Below are 23635 nucleotides of genomic sequence, written 5' to 3' on the forward strand. Positions count from 1 at the left end.
GTACATTACATCAAGATGATTTTAAAAAATATTTTCCATAGCTTTACCAAAACATTTACCTTTACACTATTTAAAAATGTTATTATCATACCGTGTAGTTTCAGCAGATCAACATGACATCATAATGTATACCTGCAATAATACAGATTTGTCACGTTTGATATTACATCACTCTAAATGATTACTATTTTTACTAACCTGAAATAAATGATGTTGTCATGTCCATTCCCAAAACTTGTGGTTTTGGCCAGAAGTTGAAGTACTCCTCCCATTGTTTTTACTGGATGATGTTATCATAGTCCAGCTTGGAGGAACAGGTATATTTAGTGAATCAAATAGTGCCAGATTATCTCTTCAATCCAAATATATCTTATTCAACCCTTCCCCAGTTATTACAGGTGTGCCCCATGGTTCCATCCCACACCCACTCTTTATTATCCTCACTGTCTCAATGAAAACACCTGTTACCAAAGTTCATTCATTCATTTTCCATTCAGCTTATCCTCACCAGGGCCACCATAAAGGGATAATAATAAATAATAACGAATAAAAAAAAAACCTATGTACATTGGACAATTCATAGAACTGCTTTATTTCATCATTCTGATTGAGTCCAAAGACACACGCACGCACACATATACAACCATCTATTTATCCTTTGGTATAAATAGATGAATATACACAGATATACATAAATACACATTTCTGATATGCATTATTCTTTTTCTTTTTTTTTAAACCATGCTATGTCTGTAAAAGGACTCTTCGTATTGGATGACACACACGACACACACACGACACAGCTTGAACAAGTTGAAAGAATCCCTACTGGTCTGCAGGTACAACTGCATGCAGTCGCTCGACGGGACTGAGGAACATGTCAGCAAAATACTGGATTGCCATGGTTTGCCGACCGAGCAGCGACGATAAAACCAAAGAAGAATAACGTTCTCCATTTCCCATGGAAAATATATCTGTATATATCTTTCTATATAGCATATTCTTTTTTTTCTTCATTATGTACACATTCTCAGGAGCACGAGCACAAGAAAGAGAAATAAATTAGGACTGCACCAGTGAAATAAAATGGAATAAGGCCATTTGCGAGGAAAATAACTGTACAAAATATTGCTGCTATGCTCTCCATCTGTCGTAACGATAGATTGAATACACGTTTGGAGCAAGGCGCTGGCCTCGGTTACAAATAAAATAAACAAACTAATTAAAAGAGGTGACCTTTTGTTGAGCAAAGTATCTATTAAGTGTATTTTTTACTGTTTTTTTTTAACCAAAGGCAGGCTAATACCTTGGAAAATACACTACAAATGTGTTGGAATAATCAAAGCACTTTGGCTAAAACCGATTTTAAAAAATGTGGAACATAGAAAAGTAATAAATATGTCATTATTATTTGCAAATCAAATATGACTGGAAATTTAAATCCTTTACATAGCTTGGCAGCCATGTTGGAAAGGTCACCATGTCAACTAAATAAAATACTGACATGTTTTTTTTTCTTTTTTTAAAGGTTTTTACATGTGACCCCACGTATTTGTCCTGTTTTAATATGGCCGCCACGAGCCTTTAGATGTTTATGCGAAATACGATGCAAGTGTGTCACGCCAATAAAAACAAAACAAAAAAAAACATATAACACACGCGCACACCTGTACTATGTCACACGTAAACACAAGTATTCTACGTAAATGGCGGGGACCTCACTGTTATGCCAGTCTGGTGGGATTTTGTCCCTCTGGGGGGGCCCAAAAGATTGCACTGCGACCGCTGAGGAGGATTCGGCTTCGGGAGGACTGTCCCCTTCACATCTTTCAGTCACAAAACGCAGTTTACTGAAGAACAAAACACACAAATTGGATATGTGAACAGAGACAATAAATAAATAGAATAAAAGATTGTCATGTGACAGTGGAAAGCATGAATACTGCAGCAAAGAGACCCAGAATTTATGCAGAATGTGTCTTTTCAGAATAAGGGCAGAGATTGAAAGCAAGACTTTTATATAAAAAAATAAAATAAATACATGAGTCTGGCATTCGTGTTTTTATATAAAGTGAGTTTAAGACTCTCTTTGGGACATGTAAGATTGAGCAGCTGTCAAACTTTATGCGTTTTCTAGTTAGCCAGCATGATTGTTTCGTCGGGACTATATAAATGCGTTGGAAAGGATTATGACTAGATTTAGTAAAAAAAAAACATAGAATATATAGTAAAAAATGGGCAGCTGTGATTGCTAGAGTTTTACATTAAGAAAAAACTACTTGAAAACAGTCAAATACAGGTAAAAACTGTAAAATGGGTCAGTTAACTGTAATTATTTACAAAAAAAATCACATTTAAATTTTGGGTAAATAATCAGCACTGAAACCCAATAAAAATTAAAGGGGAGATAAGACAAAGTTGTGACATCACCTCCACTATTAGACTTGTCGTTTGCTATAAGGCAAGAATGAAAGTAGTTTACTTTTAATTTAAAAGTACCCTTTCAAGGCTTTCCTATTTTTTTAACAGTACAATTCTGGAAACACAACTGCCGGTATTTTTCCCGTAAAGAGAAATACTTTTTACAGTGTAGGTCCCTAAGCGGTAAATCATCCAAGTGATTGCAATACTTTCCCCGCTTCAGTTCATCTCAAGGTTTAGCTACAAATGTCATATTTTGAGATCATTTGAGCGGACTGATGACAAGACATGGCATGGTGCATGCTGCTTGCTATTGAAAACACACAAAGTGACCGCTCGTGCACTGAATGGTCACAATTTTATGACCATTTGCACCTAGATGAATGCTATAATGTGCAGGGTAGGGAGGGTTTTTTAATGGGCCTGAGAAGCATTGAAACAGATTTTTTTTCTACCAAAAAAAACGTGGAGGATTCCGGTGAATTTCTAAATTAGATGCTTCTCACTTACTGTCTCTCTTTCCCAGTCCCCATCTGGCAGGGCCTTAGACTCTGAGCCATAGTGTAGCGGAGAGTACACCCAGGTCCTGTCCTCTGGAGGCTGTATTTGTTTTTTTGTTTTTTTTTGTTTTTTTTACACACCAAGCACAGCAGAGGGCGCCAGGGGGGACAAAGGAGAGGGCCATAGGCACAGAGATAAGCGGCGGCGGCGGTGGTGGTGGCAGGCAGGCAGGAAGAAAGATGCAGGAGGTCGCAGGAGAAGAAAAGACAAGACAGGAAATGAAAGTTAGGGATGCATAACGGGGGTCAATGTCACCCCGCACGGCTCGCGTTAATATTTCAAGCCAGATGTCGCATGTGAGGGATGTTATTTTATGTTTACGTTAAATGTTTTCTCGAGGTCATGGAGGGAGAATGAGGGAAAATGAAAAAAAGGCCGAGCCAAGACGTACGGACCGATTGACGCAGAAGTCTTGTGTGGATTAGTGTTTTTATAATACAGTATTACCTCGTTTAACGTGGTTTTTCGGTTCCAATATCTGAAATTGTGACTAGTTTTTTTTCTCCTTGCATTTTTGGGCCTACAGTATATACTTTTTTTTTTAATAAATATTCAAGAAGTGGTGAATCCAAAGCCACAAAGTGGCGAGTTATTACTGTACATCGATCAAAGGAAATTGAATTGTGGTAAATATTGTATCGACCAAAGAATCAACATGTCGAAGTATAGTGACATAGCTTAACTAGTTTTAACTATATACTAGTTAAGGAACAAGACAATCAAATTAGCAATTCCTCACGCCATCCAGTAATGTTACGTACATATTTTTTCTGGGACATATTCTGAAAAACAAATGCCATTTTTCAAAATATTTCCCAACATCGTGATTACAATAAGATAATAAAATGCCCTTTAAAAATGTCTGACATAGTATTCATGTTAGTCTTAAGATAAATATGCAGAAAATATCTAAGACCACAGTGTTGAACAAAAAAAGTCTAACTAGCAGACTAAGGAATGACATACAAAGCTGTTATGGTTGACTAAATGTGGAGACGAAAAAGCGGAGAAAAGTGACATTGAATGCTACTAAAAAAACAAAGGAGCACGCCACCCATTGTAATCCACCACGGGGGTCGTCTGACACGGATGACAGCCCCATCTACAGCTCACTTACTGGCCATCTGGACCGCCACTTGCCCCTCCGTCGGAGAGGGGAGACCACCCAAGACCTTCCATCGGGAAACTGACAACAACCCCACGTAGGAAGCGAAAAATGGTAAAAGGACAAAAAGGTGAAGAGAGAGAGAGAGAGCTGACATGCTGAGGTGAAAATGGAAAAGAGATGTCCCCTTAAACACATGCCAGGAGATCATATCTGTGCTGCTTTTTGTAAAAAAATAAATAAATAAAAAACCAAAAGCTGACTTTGAAGCCAATATTTTTCCTGCTAATTTAACACTTTAAACAATAAAACGTAAAAAAAAAAAACAAGACTGAAAATACATGTTCTGATGACCAAATAATAATTTAGTATGTAGAACATTTACTACGAAACATAAAAAAAACAAAGCAACACTGATACCTAGTGGCGTGTGTTTGTCATTACATCAAAGCTGGAATTTCACAAACAAGCGTGTTGATGCGACAAACTAGAGAAATAAATCCGTCATTGGGAGTAAATAATTTAAAATTCATGTTGGCTAATTTGTTGATAAAAAGAAGAAATTATATTATTTTGAGATGCACCTTTAGATGCTATTAATATGATTAAAATACTGATTTTTTATGGTTATTATACAGTGTAAGAATGAAAAGAGCCTGCAAGTGTGCAGCAGAAAAGCAGCAAGGCCAAACAATTGGGGAAAAAGTGTAAAAGTATAGAGCATGCTTTCTTACAAAGTAGATGTCGGTGACTGGCACTTCGTCCTCGTCATCCACCGAAGCCTGGCTAGTGCATCCGGAGCCCGACGCGTGGCTGGCAGGGTCTGCCGCGACCACCATTTTGGGGCTGGATGGGCAAGCCTCGGCGGAGCCTTCAGGCGCTGAAGAAGAAGCGCATGGTGTCGCGCTGGCTTCCTGAGCCTCACTGTGGGTATAAAAGAAGCATTATTTGTCCGATTTATTGTGCGTTTGTATAATCTAAACATAGACAAGATTTTTTTCCTTTCTTCACAGCATTTGTTTTCCATCTCCTGATTCAGTCGCCATATTTTTTGGCATGCAAGTCCACCAAATCCCTCAGCAAACAAACCCAATCCTTTCAAAACTGCCTCTACCCCTATCATCACGAAAAATTGTAGCATACAGAGAGGAGATTAGAGCTTTTTTTTGTGTCGGTAAAAACAAAAATTAGGTTAAAATGTGCAGAAAATCAGGTCATGGAGGCTTTACAAAAACTGCCTCATGCCCTCAGGAGCACTGGCCTACTTCCCCTATTTGGTTCCCCCCAAATTTTTCACATAACCCTCCAGCAGCCTTATTAGAGCCATCTTCATCATCTCTCTCTATTGAAATCAAAACAATAGTTTGTTAGGAATGTGGAGGACAACAAGGCTAACATTGTCCATGTGGAAGAGAAGATTTTTTTTGGACTTTAGTGGTTCTACTAAGAATGAAGCAGAACTGCTAATAATGTACCTGGGTTCAAGTAGAGGGGGCTGCGGAATGGAGATGGTGGGCTCACTGTCATGTCTTTTTAACTCCACCTCCACTGTGATGGTCTGCTGGTCCTCCTCACGTACACGCATCTCCTCTTGGGTCCTTCATGTGAGGAAAAAAATGGATGTCAAGTCCATTTTCAAAGAAACGTATCAAACTGTAGATGTGGGTATCTTACCTTCCATCATGGGTAAGCGACTGGGTGTGCCTCCTGCAGACAAATGAAACAATGTCAGGAAAACATGTTTGAAAAGAGAGATCTTCAAATGTTGCCACAGTACATTCTAAAAAGATCAGAGTCAGTAACCAAAGACAATTTGGCTCTGAGGGAAACAGACAAATGAATGAAAGCCAGCAGTGACGTACTTATTTGGAGAAATATTGGTCCATTGCCAACCACTTACTTAAAGACGGCGACATTCCAAGCAAAGGAAGTACTTATTTTTTATTATCTTATGAGCCATTCATTTATTTTTATGGAGCTGCTCCTCATGTGGGTTGAGCAATGTTTACTTGCTTACTTTGGTGGGGAGATGCCACCTAATTGCAGGTCGGACTACAAAATTAAAAATATTTAATTAAATATGGTGTAATCCCAGGAAATAACTGGGTAACATGAAAATTCCAGTTGTGAACCACAAGTGAGGATTTTTATATTGGTCTCACATGAAGAAAAAAAAATTATCAACCACTTAAAGTCAATGGATTCCATTTCAATTAAGCTTTAGTTTTACTGTCTAATTTGCTTTCATTCCAATTCCAATCTAGCAAATGCTCTATCATAAAATTAAGAACAACAGATTGGTCGAATTGTTGCCGGGCAGAATTCTAGTAATGGGCAGTTGCATTAGAAATGAAATGATGACAATTAAGTCTTTTGATATTTTTTTGAAATATATTGTGTCCTTTGAAGTGTATTTCTACATTGCCAGGACAATAGTTAATATGTATTATGATATTTTTTTTATGAATGATACGGAATAGTGTGTGTTAAATCATCACACAGCACAAACATATGCTGCATGAATAAATAAACAGTGAATGAAAGTAAACATAGACATGATGACATTGACTGTTGAGTAAATAACTATTTTCCTTCCCAAAAAAACACTATGAAATTGGCTCATCAACTTGAAATTGTCGAAGAACGTTACCGGTAGCGCGGATGCTCCGTGGTGTCGCAGGGAGATCGTTCAGGAATGGACAGAGAGGTTGTGGAGGATAGAGTGGTGGCGATGGACGCCGTGGTGGCTTCCTCAAACGACGGCGGCGTGCATGGCAGATCGGCACGACCTGGGAATTCAAAATATAGGTACATATACTGTTGCACTGTTGAAAAGAAAAACATGAAAACAACTTTTTTTACCTTCGTCTTCCAGCGTGGGGAAACTGCGAGCGCCTCGGAGGTCGTAGATGTTGTCGTCTCTCTCGGAGGCCAGCTGGCTGGCAGACCAGGCGGGGCCGGGACCGCCACATTTTGGGACGCTCAGCGACACGCGGCCCTTCTTGGATGGAGACGATTTCAAAGCTAAACAACATATACATTCAATAACATTAGTTGGGACTGTCTCCAAATAATGTTAACTATTTAACTTAAAAGAGTGCAGCAAAGCTAAATAATCCAACCCTAAACTGTCCCTCTTTAACTGTTGAACCATAATAAAATAATAGAAAAGGCAAAATTAGTGCTCTTATATATGACCTTTTCAACCAAAAAGATGAATCCAAAATTTGGTTCAATGTGAATTAGCACCTAATAAGGCAGTTAGAATGAAGCCTATCTTTTCTTTCTTTGACTATGTAAGGCAGTGGTTGGACTCACAGGAGCTCTTCCTGAAAACGGTGCTGTTCATGAACTTGAAGAACCTGTCGGCGTAGAATCCGGGCCGGTGGACCGAGACCGTATCCTGAGGGCAAGACAAAGGTGGGGTTAATAAAGGACCGGCAGATTAGAGCGTCTATTAGTCCCGATTGTGTTCAATTTTAGTAATGTATGTCTCTGGGTCAAGCCGCTAGGCAGACAAAGTACAAAAATAAACACAGGCAGACATTATTGATTTTTCAGGAGGATGACGGATGACACAGTTTGCTCCACTTTAAAGGAAAACAACTCAAAAGCTGGAAAACGCTGGGATTTTTAGTGTTTTTTTTAGTTATGGACACAGATGCAAGCCATTAATGAGGAAAAATATTGCAAGTTTGCACAGCGGTGCGTCAGAGCGTTATTAAAAACTCACCCCGTCGTGCACTAAAGCCTTCCACGTGTGTTCCAGTTTCTTGATTAACCTGCACAGACGATGAAAGGCAACACAGTCAAGCTGGCGGGTGTGCACGTGCTGATGAAGCGCAGTCAACTTGGTCTTTTGCCTCCTGAGCTGCTCACCTGTACGACTGTAAGATATCGATGATGCCGATGTAGAGCAGAAGTCGTTCTCCTTTCCCGTTGACGGCGGGAATGCCACCCATCCTAAAAGACCAGTACAAGACTTTGTTTAGTTGCAAAGATTCATTAAAATGTGTACCTTTTTTGTTTCTTGGTTTATCTGTATTTTTTTTGGCTGCCATTGACGGCAATAGAAGCCTAATCCGTTATGAATGAGAGGGTTGACAGCGAACAAATTCCCAATGACACAAAACTTGAAAGTATTACTATATGGAAAAACTGCAGCGCTAGTAACGGTAAAAATGAATTTTCTACCGTATTTTCCGCACTATAAGGCGCAACTAAAAGACTTCAATTTTCTCAAAAGTCTGCAGTGTGGTTTGTAATCTGATGTGCCCTATATATGGATCAATATTGGTTAATCATAATTACAATAATTATAAATTCCCTTTAGAACAGCTCCTAACCGCTGCTACTATTACTACTACTAAAGCTCAACTCAGCAAATGAATAACACATTCCACTACTACTACTACCACCACCACTATGTTAATTAAAAACCAGTCCATTTTTTTTTCTTATTTTACAAGTCTGTACCAAACTGATGGCCTTTTTTTTAGCGTGTAAGAACTTATCTTGTATTGGAAAAAATACTTTTTTGGGGAAAAAAAGAGATGAACTCTTGGACCACATCATCATTATCACACAAGAGAATTACTATTATTCTAAAAAAAAAAAACAAGTTCACTACCAAACAACTTTAGGCAAATGAAAGCTGGACATTTTGTAGCACATCACCATCAACGAGTGGGTTCACTCACGTGTCTTCGGTGTCAATGGTCCCCCCGCAGGCGGCACCACCCTGGATGGACTCCATAGCCGTGGAATAGAGGGCCTTCTGCTGGGCCAGGGGCCTTTTCTCGTCACTGCCGCCTTGGGAGCCTTCCATCTGACGCTCCCTCTCGGCCTGGTCCATGTTGTGAACGCCCAGCAAGAGACTGTAGTCCATGATCTTGAAGCTTTCCAGCACCTGAAACCACAGAACCACAAAATCAGGATAATGCATCATTTTACAATTGCTTCAAAACAACAGCTTCAAATTAGTATGGTTATAATTAACATCATTTTTATCCCTATCTTACCAAGCAGTCTCTTTGCAGGGTTTTAACCAGCGCACTGTACGTGTCCTGATCCAACATGAGTCCGTCCTGCAAGTCCTGCATGAAGTCCAGATCTTTAAAGGTAGGGCGGGCCTTCTCACGTTCCTTCTTGGACGCTCGTCTCTTATAGGTGGAGCCTTTCAGGTCGTACTTGAGGTGCATGCGCACCACCCGGGGGAGCACGTTATTCATCACCACCACACGGATGTTCTTGCCTCCCGATTGGACGCAGTAGAGCCCGAAGAACTTGGGCAGCAGAGTACGAGGGTTTTGATTCAAATTCTGGAGGAAGACAAGATGATTTGTGACATTTGTGCTTGCTATCAAGGAACTATGTTGAAGTTCAACACACACACACACACACACACAGATCGGGAAGGAAAACTGGACAGCGCGACACGTGAGTGCGGATTATAACGAGTGCCAAAGATAAAATGGGGAAAAAAGGCTGCGCTGAGTGATAAGATGTGGGTGCGTGCGATGGAATACATCACACGGGGGAGAGAGAGAGAGAGACGTGGTGGTTACGTCACGGTGAAGAAAACATCTCGGGCCAAAATCCAGCAGTTGCCAATGTGGTGATCAGACGGGAAATCATGAGGGTTTTCATTAAAATGCTTGAAAACAGGCGCAACCTCGCAATAACCTGAGTGACACGAAAACATGAAGGTGGCGTGTCGCATTGTGACTACCACTTGTGAATAAACAATGAAAAAGTAAATGAATATATTATGTGTTGATGAAAATAAAAAAGTAAGGCAGAGGTATTTGTCAACAACAGATCTTATATAGTCGACAATTATCACATTCTTTGGACTATAAGTCGCACTAGCGGAAAAATACACAATAAAAGGGGAAAAAAACGTATTTAAGTCATCATTGGAGGAAATCTTATTCAATAAAATCCAAAACAAAGAACAGACAGGTCATCTTGAAATGTATTTAAAATGAAATAATAATAATTATAAGAGGCAAAATTGTGCTGAAAATAGTTCATATTCAAACAAAAAGGAATTACAATAATGTGGAAAAAGTTTCACAAAAATTGAGCTAAAGTATTAACTGCCCAAATGATTAAATAAACAAAAAAACTGCGACTTATAGTCTGAAAAATATATAAATACATCTATATCTGTTTTTGTACATTCACACTGTGAACATGCCACTGCAAACTCTCTTACCATGTAGTAGCCCGGCAACAGTTTCTGCAAAAACTCGGCCTCCTTGTGCATGACTGTTTTAATGATGAATTCGTCGTCCTTGGTAAGGTAGAAGACGGAGCCGCTGGCGCCGGGATTGGACAGCTCGATCAGAGGCTCATTACAAAGCGAGTACTGCAAAGGTCACAATGAAAAGTGATTGTCAGGGTGGGGAAATCAGAACGTGCCAATATAGTCCATCTGTATTTAATACGTTTTTTTTTAACATTTCATATTTTGTACACCATATAACCATTTTTTTTAAATCACTTTTTAAATCACTTCCACCCCTTTTCACTATATAAATATAGCGTGTCAGCAAGCAATGTAGCCAAACAATCAAGCTTTTAGCATCATACAACAACATCTACAGAATCTTGAATTTACTGCATACTTATTGGGCACCCTGTCCACTTTGGAGAAAATTTGAGACTTTTAAGTGCGCCCTAAGTGAGCAAATATGTGCCGCATTGGATTTATACATTTTTTTTATTGCTTAATAAGGGGAATTGCAATCATTAATAAGAGGGGCAATTGGTTGAGGTTGACACGTATATGAGTTATAGACATTTCTAAACACGGCTTTACCAAGTAGTCATCCGGCCTGATCCCAAACAGCTCTCGGAAGTAGCGAAAAGCCACGGGAGCGTACGTTTTGAAGCGGAAGTCTGGGAAGTGATGAGCCGGGGTGAGGTTGCTCCCTTCACTGCAGTCAGGAAAAACAAAGCACGGTTATGAATGCAATATTCCTATTTCAAATGCAATGCACGACATGTATTAGTTGGATACCTGGGGAAAAAGATGCTCTCCACCACGTAAAAATCTTGCATCAAAACGTCTCTCTCGGGTTTGGAGCTCAAGTTGCCCACTGTGTAGCCGATACCAAGCTGGATGGCTCCTTTCAGGGCCGAGGATGTGGTCTAAAAGAAAGGGTTGCGGGTTCAAAAACAGTCATTTAATATAATTTTTTGGGAAAAAGACACTTTAAAAAATCCACTGATTTAGCATAGGGTTGAAAAAATAAATTATAATCCCCAAAAAGTTTTTTTTTTTCCATTTTTTTTAAATTTATTTGATAAATAGCTGCATGGATTTAGCCCAGATTGAATATATACCAACCTTTTTGTATGTAGTTTCTCCAGAGGCATCCACGCCTCTGTGGCCAATTTTTTTCCCCTGCCCAGGAAGGCCTGAGGAGGATGGCATCTGACAAGCAGGAAAAAATGCCAATAAAGTAAACTCACCAACAAGCCCCTTGCATTTGATCAACTAAATATCAAAAAGAGCAAAGAGCAGTCCGCTCTGAATGTCTCCTGAGACCCTGGTGGTTGAGTAGTATAATCAAAATGGAAATTACCTCCGTGATGAAGGCTTTCCTTGCCGCAGCATCTGAAATCACATTTAAAAAAAAAAGTATGTTTATTAAGTGCTTGAGGGAGATTATTTTTCAACAAAATGACAAATCGTGCAGAAAAATTCCAACACGCGAGGTGGTGTCCATAGTTGTTTTAATCCCAGAGACTGTTTACAAGCTTTTCTGGGTTTTAATGTGGTGCTAAGTACAGGGGATCAGAGTTTGTCATTAAAAGTATAGCGGATGAACTAAACTTGGTTTTCTGTTGGAGGGAAATCAGGATTGGTGGTTGCTGAAGACATTCTGTTTCATTTTAGAGGCATGTTATTGCTTCAATGTTATTGTTGAGCTTTACATTTTATTAGTTTGACCACTGTAGGGTTAGAGGTATGCAATTTCAGGACAATATGACATGGGATTGATTTTTTTGGGGCATTGTTTTGTTTCAATAAATATTCAATTTGCTACAAAGGGGGGATGGGTGACACAAATATTTGCAATTGCTTTATGTTTTTCAGAGTGTTAATTGGTGGTTTGGGTCATTTAGTTAAAACACAAAATATGCCAGAGACATTTTTGAATGAAAAAAAAACCTTTCAACAAACGACAATGTTAATCAACGCCTTATTGTTGTTTGATCCATTTAATCAAATCAAATAAAGTCATAATTTCTAAATCAGACGGATCCAGATTGATGTATTTTTACATCCCTTTGAAAATTAACCAATTAACCCTTTTTAAAAAATATTATCTGGAACATCTCCAAGAGTAAAAATAATTATACCTCAATAAAACTCAGAATAAAAATAACCAAAACACCTCTAGAACAGCACCTATTGGAGCGATTGTCAAAACGAGGTTGAATGAAATGCCTTGACAAATGCTGCACATAGATGTCTCCAAGAACAGCAGCAGCAGACGTTTGCAAGTGCAGCGTTTCTCTCGTGGACCGCTCATGTGACTGAGCAACAGCAGAGGCTGTTTGGCGCGCCCCTCCTCCCCATCCCCGTCTTCCTCATGCTCCCCATCGCTTTCCCACTGTCTGTCACACACGGTCACACAAGAGCCACAAGGCTCCGAGGCGGCCGCGCACGTGCAAAGGCGGCTTGGCGCTCAAACGTGACGAAACGGAGGCAGGAAAGCGTGTTTGGAAATTTGGCATGTCGAAAAAAAAGCTCCCGCGTCCTTGAGTTTGCTGGAATTTGTATTCCCGTGTGAGTGAGCTGCTATGCAATCGACTGCTTGACGTCAATTAGCCTTCCTCGACGGTGGCGCGTTTGCTTAAGGCTGTAGTTGCGGCACCTAAAAAAAAACAACCCATAAAACTAGCGTATTTTCATTGCCATCACGTGTTTGAAAAATACAGTAATACCTCGTTTATCGCAGTTAATCGGTTCGAAAGATGCCGCATATATATATATATATATATATATATATATATATATATATATATATATATATATATATATATATATATATATATATATATATATATATATATATATATACATATATATATATATACATATACATATACATATACATATATATATATATATACATATATATATATATATATATATATATATATATATATATATATATATATATATATACATATATATATACATATATATACATATACATATATATATACATATACATATATATATATACATATACATATACATATATATATATATATACATATACATATACATATACATATATATATATATATATATACATATACATATACATATACATATATATATATATATATATATATATATATATATATATATATATATATATATATATATATATATATATATATATATATATATATATATATATATATATATATATATATATATATATATATATATATATATATATATATATATATATATATATATATATATATATATATATATATATAAAAATATACATATATATATACACACACACATACATACCCATAGATGTACATGTATACATACGGTTGGTCTTAACATTCAGCCATTTGTTTTGTTAAAGAGCCTGACAGCAGAGTTAGTTAATTAGTTAACTCACCCCTTACAGTACTGTTCACCATTCCTTCATTAACAAAAACAACTCTTAAGAAATAATAATTAATATAAAATTACATAAAGATTGTACTGTACTTTCTTGTGATGATATTTATATCCAAGACTATTCTTCCACGAGACATAACAACCCTCTTTGCCATCTTGCTAAATATGATGAAAGACATTTTCCTAATCTTAGCCTCGTCCTTCTAGAAAGATTTCTAATGGCGAGCACTGGCAATGTAAGTTCCCCCTTTCTTGCATTTGCCTCCTTCAAAATAGTCCTGAAGGAACAGTCTCGCACTACAAATAAGGATCAATAGCCGAGACTCCCTGAGGACAAGCTAAGTAAGGAGCTGTCACTGAGGTGATTCTTTATTATCTTGTCAAGGTGATGGAGCATCAGCTTTCAATTGGTCCTGTCAGGACAAAATAATTGGGTCAAAGTGCTCCGAGCCTACCACACACACTCACACATCCATTAGTAGGACGACAACAAGTAGGAGGGCATCTAGAAAAATATGACATTATCTAGATTTCAGCTGTTAATACAGATTCATGTTGAGCAGCGGGTAAAAGCTGGGTTGTCCTCTGCTGTCGGGGCGCATCACAACCCTTCGTATTGTATGCCAAGCGTGTGTGGGTTGTGATTGAGGCAGTCCGCCTTCGGTGGCAGGAAAAACAAGTCGGCCAAATAAAATGCTTGGCGTTCATTTAGTATGAGTGTAAATCTCAAATTCCACAAAAATACGTTATAATATGTATTTATTTTTGGCAATGATGTCATTTTTGTCAATATTACTAAGCCTAAGTATGGTATTTGCTACATATTTTTGACAATCAGTTGCATTTCCCAAAATAGTAATAAACATACTGAGCACTTATAAATTACAGGCGATTCTAGAGCCCTGTGGGGATAAACCAAAAGTCCACTTACTGCCAAAATTGGAATTATCATCACATGTGAGATGATATAATAATCTGTAAATAATTCCACAGAAACTGCACCACAGCAAAATTATTTAAAAAAAATGTGATTTATACTCCGGAAAATACAGTAACCTTTCTCAATGCAAATATTCCAGATTGAGACAAACCGCATGGCCAGCTACGAGGTATATATTGATTTTTTTTAACCCAAATAGTATTGGTAAACTTGAGGAATGCATCTTACTAAATTGTCTGTGTAGTGTCAGATCAATGTTGGCTAATGGTGTGCATGACCCTGACACACCACCAGAGCGCTCAGGGACGTCTTGGACGGTTTACTGAGGGGACAGACTGGCAGAATGGGGTGGCATCACCCTTTTTTTCCCCCAAAGAAAAATGCTAAAAGCAGCTCATTCCTAGCGGCCAAAGGACACAGAAGCCGTGCCCCGCCCGTTTCAATGTTTTTCTTTCTTGCGCCTTACTGATCCTCCAGAATTAGGAAAAGCTGTCGGGCAAAGAGACAAATGTCCTTTTACAGATATCTAAGAGGAGCCTACGCGGATGGACGCGCAGTGGACTTAAATGTGTTATCGCAGAGTTCAGCATCTTATAGCATGTGGCAATCTGCCCAAAGTGTAAAGCACGGGTGTCAAAGTGTCCAAATCAGGCCCAAGTTTAAATAGTTTTGCTAGTTAAAATAGCACAAACTAAAATCCAACTACAATAATGGTTTTCATTTGGAATTTTGATCCTTAACTGAACCAGACAACAATAAAAACAGAAAACAACCAAGTGCACTTAAAAGCATCACTCAGGCCAACTACACCACATATAACCAAAACAAGGCAGCCATACAGAGAGAAGACACTAATTATTCAAGTGAAAAAGCATAGACATGTCCATTAAGTCAACAGTCTGATCTGTTTACATAACATGTCACCATAAAGACTTTCAAGTGAAGTACAATCGATAACACTTTACTCAATCCTAACATCTGCCAATGCTCTCGCTAATGTTGCTGATTAGCGCAAGAACACAACGTATGGCGGCAACAGACCTGATTGACCTGGCAAAATGGATTCAGAGAATTAATTCTATTCAATGTATGTGACAAATGTGTGCTTGAGTTGAAACCAAAAGCACGATATTGGAGGACCGGCGTCATCCTCCGTGTTCTTTTGTGACGTCAAACCTCCCGGCTGAGGTTCCAAATGTTATGGTAATAATCTGGGAGGGTTGGAGAGAGATAGAGAGAGAGATTGCATGCAATATAGCAAAGAGGACACATCAGGACAGAGCAGATGGGAGCGGCCATTTGCGCTTGTCTCAGCAATTCTGACAGTCCCCAGACAACGGTAAAACAAAAAGAAATGGAGTAAGGATTTAATCAAGGACTTCATTACATCCTCCAATGTTGACTTTTTAGGGTGTTTGCAGGATTGGGCAAAGAAACCAAACACAAAATCAACCAATTCCCAATTTTTAAATGTTGTAATTTCAATCAGCAGGCAAACATGGCTGCTGTGAGGAACTACTTTTCTTTTAAAACTAGTTATAGTAACAGAGCAGTGTAATATTTGTAAGCAAACCATTTCTTACTTTAATAGTAATAAAAAATGTTAATTTATTGGTTACTTTTTTTATTGATCTAAAAATATATCAAATTGGTATACAATTTTTTATAGATCTAAAACAATGTTTATTTAAGCTTTCTTAAAATATATTTTTAGATTTTACAAAATTATTTTTGAAATAAAAACAGAAAAAATGATTTAAAAATTACAATTATTGATTTAAAAGGGGGAAAATCAGGAATATTAATATACATCTATACTCTTCATTTTAATTTGATCCTAAAACAGAAAGTCGGCACTCATGATTTACTTTCCCGGGCCACACAAAATGATGCGGCGGGCCAGATTTGGCCCCCGGGCCGCCACTTTGACACACGTAGTCTAGACAAAATCTTAAGGCAATTCGATAGGCCCATGGCTCTTAATAGGAGCGCCTTTAAAATGTTACGTATATTGATGAAAGGTCGCAGCTGTTCCAAATACGAACACACATGTAAACACTGGTTTCCCATGTTGAAGGCTACTGAGCTCAACTCTGCAGCCAACAAATACATTTCACAAGACGTGACATTAAGCGAGCCTGAACAGAGCTCTCCGGGCCTCGACAGCTGACATTTAAACTCATTTTTTTGAGTAAGCGCAACTCCTGTCAGGGCATGATAATACCGATCATCCCTTTTTGCTCTTTTGTTGAACGCAACTGGAATTTGACCAAAAATATGTTCCAATTCAGTGACAATCTTGAGTCATTTCTGTGCTACGACGTAGGATATTGCAAATTCACCTTAACTGCGTAATTAAAGAAAATTGACTAGGTGAGTCATGTATTCTCCAAAAAGATTTGAAATATGTTCAAAAAGAACAAGAAAATTACTTGCCTAGTAATTAAATAATGTCTTAGGTTGGAATGGATGAGCTTTCTGCAACCATAGTTAAAAAGAATAATTAATTTATTTAAATTCATTAAAATATGTTATAAATTCTAATGACAATTAATTGTAAAATTGACCAAAAACTGTTTCTAAACGGTATAGAACCCAAGTTTGTTGTTAACAGAAAAAAAATTCAGCCGTGTTATTAGATTAAATAAAATAAAATAAATTACACAGTCCTATTTTGGAGGTAAAATTTGCCCATTTAAGGGCATTTTTGAGAACTGATGGTATAAAAGCATGAATGAAGGACATTTCAACAGCTTTGACATAAGAGTAAAAAAATAGATTTCAGTCAAGTCACATGAATTAATGAAAACATACCAATAGAAGCTAAACAGGAAGTAAAAGATCTACACATATATACAAAATAAAACCTTTTTTAAGTGACCACCGACTTTTTTGGCCCACGACACACACACACAGCATGTCATCCTGTTTGGTTAAAAAAAATCCTACTATATAGTCCAAAAATAATCCCATGTGTTTTCCCCTTTAATTTATTCAGTCTCACGAACGAATCATCTCAAATAACCTTGCGTAACATTCAGCTGACTTCCAGCCGCCATCGTATAGTATAAACGTGATCTTGAAATGAGAAGGAATCCACCTGCCCTGTCCTCCTTCATCCACACGGCTAAGCTAAGAGCTACAAGCACGGCTAAGCGGCTAAAGATGAGTCGGGGCTTTCTGCTTCAATTCCTCCCCTGAATCCGATTAAACGATCGCAGGGGACGAGTTAACACGAGTCGTGCAAAAAAATAAAATAATAATAAAAATAAACACCAGAGCGTTTTTTAGGACACAAACACAAGACTTACTCACCCATGTCTCCGGCGTCCATTCCGAAGCTAACCCCGACGACCGTGTCAGCATCATCGGATGATGCGGCCCCGGAGAGAGGACTCCCGTCCCTGGCCTCCGAAAGCCCGACCGCTCCCTCCACTCCCTCGGCTTCCATTCAGCCTCCGGGAGGTGCTGGTCTAAGCGGCGGAAGAAACAGGCAAGCGACGATGCGGAGAGTCACAAACCAGCAAAAATAAAAGAGTGAACAGGCTTAAATGTTGTGGGAAATCTTCGGATGAGACATTTTTATCCGATGCCGATACCTTCCGTTGGCTCGGACGGACAGCTGCTCTTTGCTGGCTACAGTCTCCCCGGCTCGACTGCACTGCTGCGCGGTCAGGCTGAAGCTGCAACCACCGTTGACTGGCTCGACGCTTTTCGAGCTCAACACCCCCTCCTGGCGGCGAAGGGATGTACTTTAGATGCGAGAAAAAAGCTTTGTTAACCCTTTCAAGGACCATGATCACTACAGTCGACATGTACACATTAAATGAACTTAATACTTTAATTTAATTCACCAAATAAAGGGAAAATAAATATCAATGAGTATATAGTAATGTAAATATGTAATACAGCTATTTATTTCCATTTAAAATGACACCAAGCAGATGGCGACGGAAAAAAAGCAAATGACAAAAGACACTTGCAAACAAATACTCTTTTTATTACCTATAATGCTAGGAGTGCAGTGGTTGTACTTTTAGTTTGATTAGAGAGAACTTCTCTTGAAACAAGGATCAATTCCAGTGTGTTATACAAAACCTAAATGTCATATATTTTGCCGTGTCCCTTTTCTCTCCAGACCAAAAACGAAAGCTCAACAAGCACCTCCGGCAATTTTGCACGCCAGTAGCATCGGGTTTGCCCTTTCCGTTGCACGGTTTTTCGAACAGACCGTCACACGTCCGGGGGTGGAGTTGAACCTTCAGTCCGTCTCAGACAGAAAAAAAGGTGCTTTACGACATGATGGTTAATATATGGATCATCTAGGCGCTGAGATATGGAATTAGATCCGCCTCCACGACCTGCACAAAAGGTGGACAGATCCAATGAAAATATGCGCAATATCAACTACAGTAATCACTCGACATACATACATGCACGTTAGTGTATACTTACACTTGGATCATCCATGGGTCCGTATCGTTTCACCACTTGGCCCTCTTTGTTGATCAGAAACTACAAAAAAAAGAATGTAAACAAATTCTCTCAAACTTCATTTTTCACTTTCACTTAATAGATTTATAAAGTACCACGTCTCCCCAGGTGTCTTATTTACCTTGGTGAAATTCCACTTGATGCTACTGCAGGATTGAAAAAAGAAATAAAAAATAGAGATACTTTGAATGCAATTGAATGTTCCAAAATGAGAGTGACATATAAAGGCGTCGCCATACTTTCCCATGAAGCCTCTGCCATTGGGCTGCTCTTTCAACCACTTCCACAGCGGGTGAGCGTCGGCACCGTTGACTTCGATCTTGCTGAACATGTCAAAGCGAGCGTTGTATGACTCTGCAAACTGCTTGATTTCAGCGTTAGTGCCCGGCTCCTTTTGATAAGCAAAGAAAAAATACGTCATAAGGGTCCCACCATTCAATTAACCAATTGACAGGCAAATATTCTCAAGTTTTTTTCCAAGTCTAAAAAGATCAATACCCTAAATATTCACAGAATTCCAAAGTCTTTATCAAAGAATTGTGTTAATCTGGCGCACCTGATTGGCAAACTGGTTGGAAGGGAAAGCGAGGATGCGTAAACCTCTCTCAGCATACTTGGCGTGCATTTCTGCAAACTGAGAGTAGTTTACGGGCGTTTTGCCTCACTTGGATGCCACATTGGTGATGATGACAACGTTGCCCCTGAGACAAAAAGACAATGGCAATTGGGGAAACTGGATTGGAGACGGAAGATGTGCACGGACCAGAAGGCTGACCTGTATTTTTCAAGAGAGACCTCATTGCCGTCAATGTCGGTGGCCGAGAAGTCATAAATAGACGTGGCCGCGTTCCAGTCTTCCACTGGGGCGCCCTGTTGGAACACAAGTGAACACCCGAATAAAATATGATGGATTTGATGTTTTGGTATTACATATCACACACATGGAAAAACTAAATCAATATAAATACACACATTTTAAAGGAATAAACTCAAAAGTAAGAGTATACATTAAATATACAAATTTAAAAAAGAAAAAAGCACATTTAAAATTAAAATAAATATTCTCTCTGAAATAAAAATGTAAAACGAAAGCAGAATATGACAAATCTACGTGTATTAGTAATAAAACAAGACAGAAATAGACAATAATGTGTCAGAAAATAATCAAAATACTTATGATTAATTGGGGTGGCCTAAAAAATTTAATATTAATAAACAAAAAACATCAGGTTATTGTATTAGGCATAAAAGTCAAGAATAATCTAAAAACAAACAAATTAGAGAACCAAAATAATTGTGCATGTCAAACTGAGATGAAGACATCAAATAAATGCCCCTTAAAACATATTCAAATAAATACAAAATGAATCAACATCCACTAGCATATACTTAAAAACAGATGTGCATCAGAAATATAAACATGACCCCTGACCCCAAATCCCTGGTCTGTCTTTGATTTCCTGCATTTCAGCGCCTTTGACGTGCGTCTACACGGATATCAAAGTCTTACCAAAGCTTGCAGCAGGACGCTAAACAGCACGGCAAGGCCTACACGACGCATGGTTGCCCTCGAGAGCGTTCCTCGCTGGGCACCGAGCAGTCCAACGCCTTCCTTATGTAGCCAGCGTCTTCACCTCCGCTCCCTGTCCTCTTATAAAACTGACCTGGGATCAGCGACTCGACTGATAAGCTGCCGTTATCCAATAGCTGACCTTCTAGCACAGCACTGACCCGTAAATCCACATCACGCACGTATTGTTCTGCGGTTCAGAGTCCACCACATCATCATAAGCTCATAAAAGGATATTTAAAAGTAAGAAAATGGAACAAAACGTTCTGTCGAAGTCGGATTCGGGTACATGAGCTCATTGGGTCAGCGGGGCGGCCTACAAGTTCGGAACGGTGACGTTTCCATTGGATAGTTAGTATCGGTATCGGCGGCTGATTGGTCTAATTTTGGAATTTATGACCTGATCACAAGATCGAATCTGATCTCGTCATTGTGTGTGGTATCAGTGCCATCTTGCTTTTTGGCTGCTGTAAAACTAAATGCTGAGTGGGACGACCATAAGAACGCAGCATCGTGTAATATTTGTTAGGTGCAATTTAATATTAAAAATATTATTGGTCATTTACCGGTTACATTATTTTTGTAATATTTTTACAGTTCTAAAAATAGGGCAAAACATAACTTGAAAACAATTTGTATTGTAAGTAAAAAACCTAAACAAAATAAAATTCATATACATACTTGGATTATCAACATTTCATCAATATTTGTATCTATATTTGGTTAACGAGGAAAAATGATGAATACACTCCTAAGTGACTCACCACATCAAAATTAAAGCAATGTGTCAAAACTGCTAAACTAAACCACGTTCGAAATAAGACAAATTGAATTTGGGAACACCCCCTGATATGTTTTTGTTAGTTTTGTTTTTCTAAACAACAATGTTGTTGTTGAGTGACTGTGCGTGCGCCTGGAATCCAAAGATAACAATAGCACACATTCTAGCTATGCCCATTGAACAATTTAGCACCAAAGACCACTAAACAAACACTTTGCTTTACCGTCGAGGGGAGAAGAAAGTAGAGGAACACAGCCATCGCCACTCCACCGGTGGCCACAGTCGCGCACGTTATTATTAAGCATAACGGTCTCATTTTGTCTCAAAAAAGCGAGCCCATTTTGATCAAAAGCAGCAGCCCACCCAGTCTTTCGTGTGACGAAGCTAGTAAGAAGTAACTCTTTTAAAATAGATTTTTTTGGGAGAAAAATAATTTTCACGATCAACACCCTATTTTAGTTGCACGTTTGCTATATAATAATTATATAGAAATAAGTATTTTATGTGAATCTCCGCCCACCTGCTTCTCGGGAACGCGTTTCTTTACGTCATCAACAAGCGCCAGTAAACATCGTGTGCCTCGAATTGTTGCTATACGCAGTGACTATTTGCTACAGATTACCAAATTTATCTCTAATAAAGTATACCTTGACTCAAGTAAGAGTTGTCTAAAATATGGACGACGAAGAGGAAACTTACAGACTGTGGAAAATTCGCAAGACAATCATGCAGGCGAGTTGCTTTTCACCCATCGAATCGATAATTCATTTCTACATATTAGTCGAATATTTGATTTTAAAAAAATGAAATAAAATAATGTTTCACTACAGCTATGCCACGACAGAGGCTACCTGGTGACCCAGGACGAGTTGGATCAAACTCTAGACGACTTCAAAAGCCAGTTCGGGGATAAACCGAGCGAAAGTCGACCCAGACGCACGGATCTTACCGTCCTCGTTGCTCACAACGACGATCCCACCGACCAGATGTTTGTCTTCTTCCCCGGTAATCATATCCGTTCAATAATTGCTGCCAATTCTCTCCGTCAAAATGAATTGAACAGTCATATGTGTGCTTTTCCAGAGGAGACCAAGGTGGGCATCAAGACCATCAAGATGTACTGTCAGAGAATGCAAGAGGAGAACATCACACGTGCTATCATTGTGGTCCAAATGGGCATGACGCCCTCAGCAAAACAGGTTCCACATCATTGAGACACCTAAACGTGCATTTATAGAATAATTTTTGTACTCACAATTTTATCCCACTTTTAAGTCTTTAGTGGACATGGCGCCTAAGTACATCTTGGAGCAGTTTCTTCAGCAGGAGCTGCTTATCAACATCACAGAACATGAGGTCAGATGACACCAATATTTAACTATAAAACAATAACACTGGATTTATGTTAAGAGAACAGGAAGTTAATTTTTTTAAATCCTGGTTGTCTTTCAGCTTGTACCTGAACACATCGTTATGACGAAAGAGGAAGTGACTGAGCTTCTGGCCAGATAGTATCCTGTCATGCATGACTTAAGTAAACGGCTAAATGGTGAAATGCGGTTGAAATTGTGTTTGTTGCCTTAATGTGTTCACCTCAGTAAACTGAAGGAAAGTCAGCTTCCCAGAATCCAGGCCGGAGATCCAGTGGCTCGTTACTTTGGCTTAAAGAGAGGACAGGTAACAAAAAAAAAGAATTAGTTGGCAAAAAAGCATTCAAAGAAATTCTACTTACCACTCTGCTGTTCATTTGCCAGTCCTATAACCCAACTATTTTGTTTTTGAAGGTGGTAAAGATCATCAGACCGAGTGAGACAGCTGGACGTTACATCACATACAGATTAGTTCAGTGATAGGTAGGAATCATCCATGTCAGCCATATTTTGACAATACATCTATTGTGGTTATGATTAGTAATTCTTCCTATTGCAAATTTAGCTACCAAGATGCTACTCAAGAAGAGTCATTCAAGTCACTCATCGTTCCTGGATTCTTATTTTTATGGTGATTTTCTGTTTGTTTTTATGGATTGATTTTGTCAAATAAAAATACTATTTAGAAAGATTCAGTGTTTACTTTTTGCTATGATGCGTGAA

At 38.6% G+C, this 23635-nt stretch overlaps 3 protein-coding genes across 6 annotated transcripts; 1 reads left to right on the forward strand and 2 right to left on the reverse strand.

Annotated features, from left to right (window-relative positions):
• Positions 1 to 564: 564 nt before the first annotated feature.
• Positions 565 to 18424, reverse strand: pip5k1ca (phosphatidylinositol-4-phosphate 5-kinase, type I, gamma a). 3 transcript variants are annotated; one of them, XM_077717271.1, is made up of 20 exons: positions 18297 to 18424; positions 18013 to 18170; positions 11683 to 11714; positions 11445 to 11531; positions 11115 to 11245; positions 10914 to 11031; positions 10308 to 10460; positions 9109 to 9408; positions 8788 to 8996; positions 7967 to 8050; positions 7821 to 7869; positions 7406 to 7490; positions 6950 to 7111; positions 6738 to 6876; positions 5762 to 5794; positions 5563 to 5685; positions 4822 to 5011; positions 4100 to 4168; positions 2932 to 3021; positions 565 to 1850 (listed from the first exon to the last, which is right to left on the reverse strand). In XM_077717271.1, exons 2-20 carry the CDS (start codon positions 18146 to 18148, stop codon positions 1848 to 1850), a joined length of 2193 nt encoding a protein of 730 aa, XP_077573397.1. In that variant the 5' UTR covers positions 18149 to 18170; positions 18297 to 18424; the 3' UTR covers positions 565 to 1847. The 3 variants fall into 3 exon arrangements, with proteins under 3 accessions (XP_077573397.1, XP_077573398.1, XP_077573399.1); XM_077717272.1 differs by lacking the exon at positions 4100 to 4168; XM_077717273.1 differs by lacking the exons at positions 2932 to 3021; positions 4100 to 4168.
• Positions 18425 to 18676: 252 nt separating this feature from the next.
• On the reverse strand, positions 18677 to 21988 carry gpx4a (glutathione peroxidase 4a). 2 transcript variants are annotated; one of them, XM_077717978.1, is made up of 7 exons: positions 21766 to 21988; positions 19967 to 20061; positions 19748 to 19892; positions 19431 to 19582; positions 19313 to 19337; positions 19153 to 19212; positions 18677 to 19058 (listed from the first exon to the last, which is right to left on the reverse strand). In XM_077717978.1, exons 1-7 carry the CDS (start codon positions 21856 to 21858, stop codon positions 19020 to 19022), a joined length of 609 nt encoding a protein of 202 aa, XP_077574104.1. In that variant the 5' UTR covers positions 21859 to 21988; the 3' UTR covers positions 18677 to 19019. The 2 variants fall into 2 exon arrangements, with proteins under 2 accessions (XP_077574104.1, XP_077574105.1); XM_077717979.1 differs by lacking the exon at positions 21766 to 21988 and adding an exon at positions 20702 to 20987.
• Positions 21989 to 22063: 75 nt separating this feature from the next.
• polr2eb (RNA polymerase II, I and III subunit E, b) lies at positions 22064 to 23603 on the forward strand. The gene is made up of 8 exons (XM_077717977.1): positions 22064 to 22274; positions 22373 to 22547; positions 22626 to 22741; positions 22818 to 22898; positions 22995 to 23053; positions 23141 to 23219; positions 23327 to 23395; positions 23478 to 23603. The coding sequence occupies exons 1-7, from the start codon at positions 22218 to 22220 to the stop codon at positions 23390 to 23392; spliced, it is 633 nt and encodes a 210-aa protein (XP_077574103.1). The 5' UTR covers positions 22064 to 22217; the 3' UTR covers positions 23393 to 23395; positions 23478 to 23603.
• The last annotated feature ends 32 nt before the right edge of the window (positions 23604 to 23635 follow it).

The sequence above is a fragment of the Stigmatopora nigra genome, chromosome 5 (assembly GCF_051989575.1).
Source record: "Stigmatopora nigra isolate UIUO_SnigA chromosome 5, RoL_Snig_1.1, whole genome shotgun sequence".
In the NCBI taxonomy this organism is placed as follows: Eukaryota; Metazoa; Chordata; class Actinopteri; order Syngnathiformes; family Syngnathidae; genus Stigmatopora; species Stigmatopora nigra.

Bases quoted from the DNA above. Each gene is read 5' to 3' on its own strand.
- pip5k1ca (XM_077717271.1), bottom strand. From the start codon at position 18,148: ATGGAAGCCGAGGGAGTGGAGGGAGCGGTCGGGCTTTCGGAGGCCAGG. The intron at 10,461-10,913 runs GTAAAGCCGTGT...TGACCTTTGCAG, and splicing joins TCAGGCCGGATGACTACTTG to TACTCGCTTTGTAATGAGCC. The intron at 4,169-4,821 runs GTAAGAAAGCAT...GGTTGTTGTCAG, and splicing joins CAGTCACCGACATCTACTTT to TTTCCCGATGGAAGGTCTTG.
- polr2eb (XM_077717977.1), top strand. From the start codon at position 22,218: ATGGACGACGAAGAGGAAACTTACAGACTGTGGAAAATTCGCAAGACA. The intron at 22,548-22,625 runs GTAATCATATCC...GTGCTTTTCCAG, and splicing joins GATGTTTGTCTTCTTCCCCG to AGGAGACCAAGGTGGGCATC. The intron at 22,899-22,994 runs GTCAGATGACAC...GTTGTCTTTCAG, and splicing joins TCAACATCACAGAACATGAG to CTTGTACCTGAACACATCGT.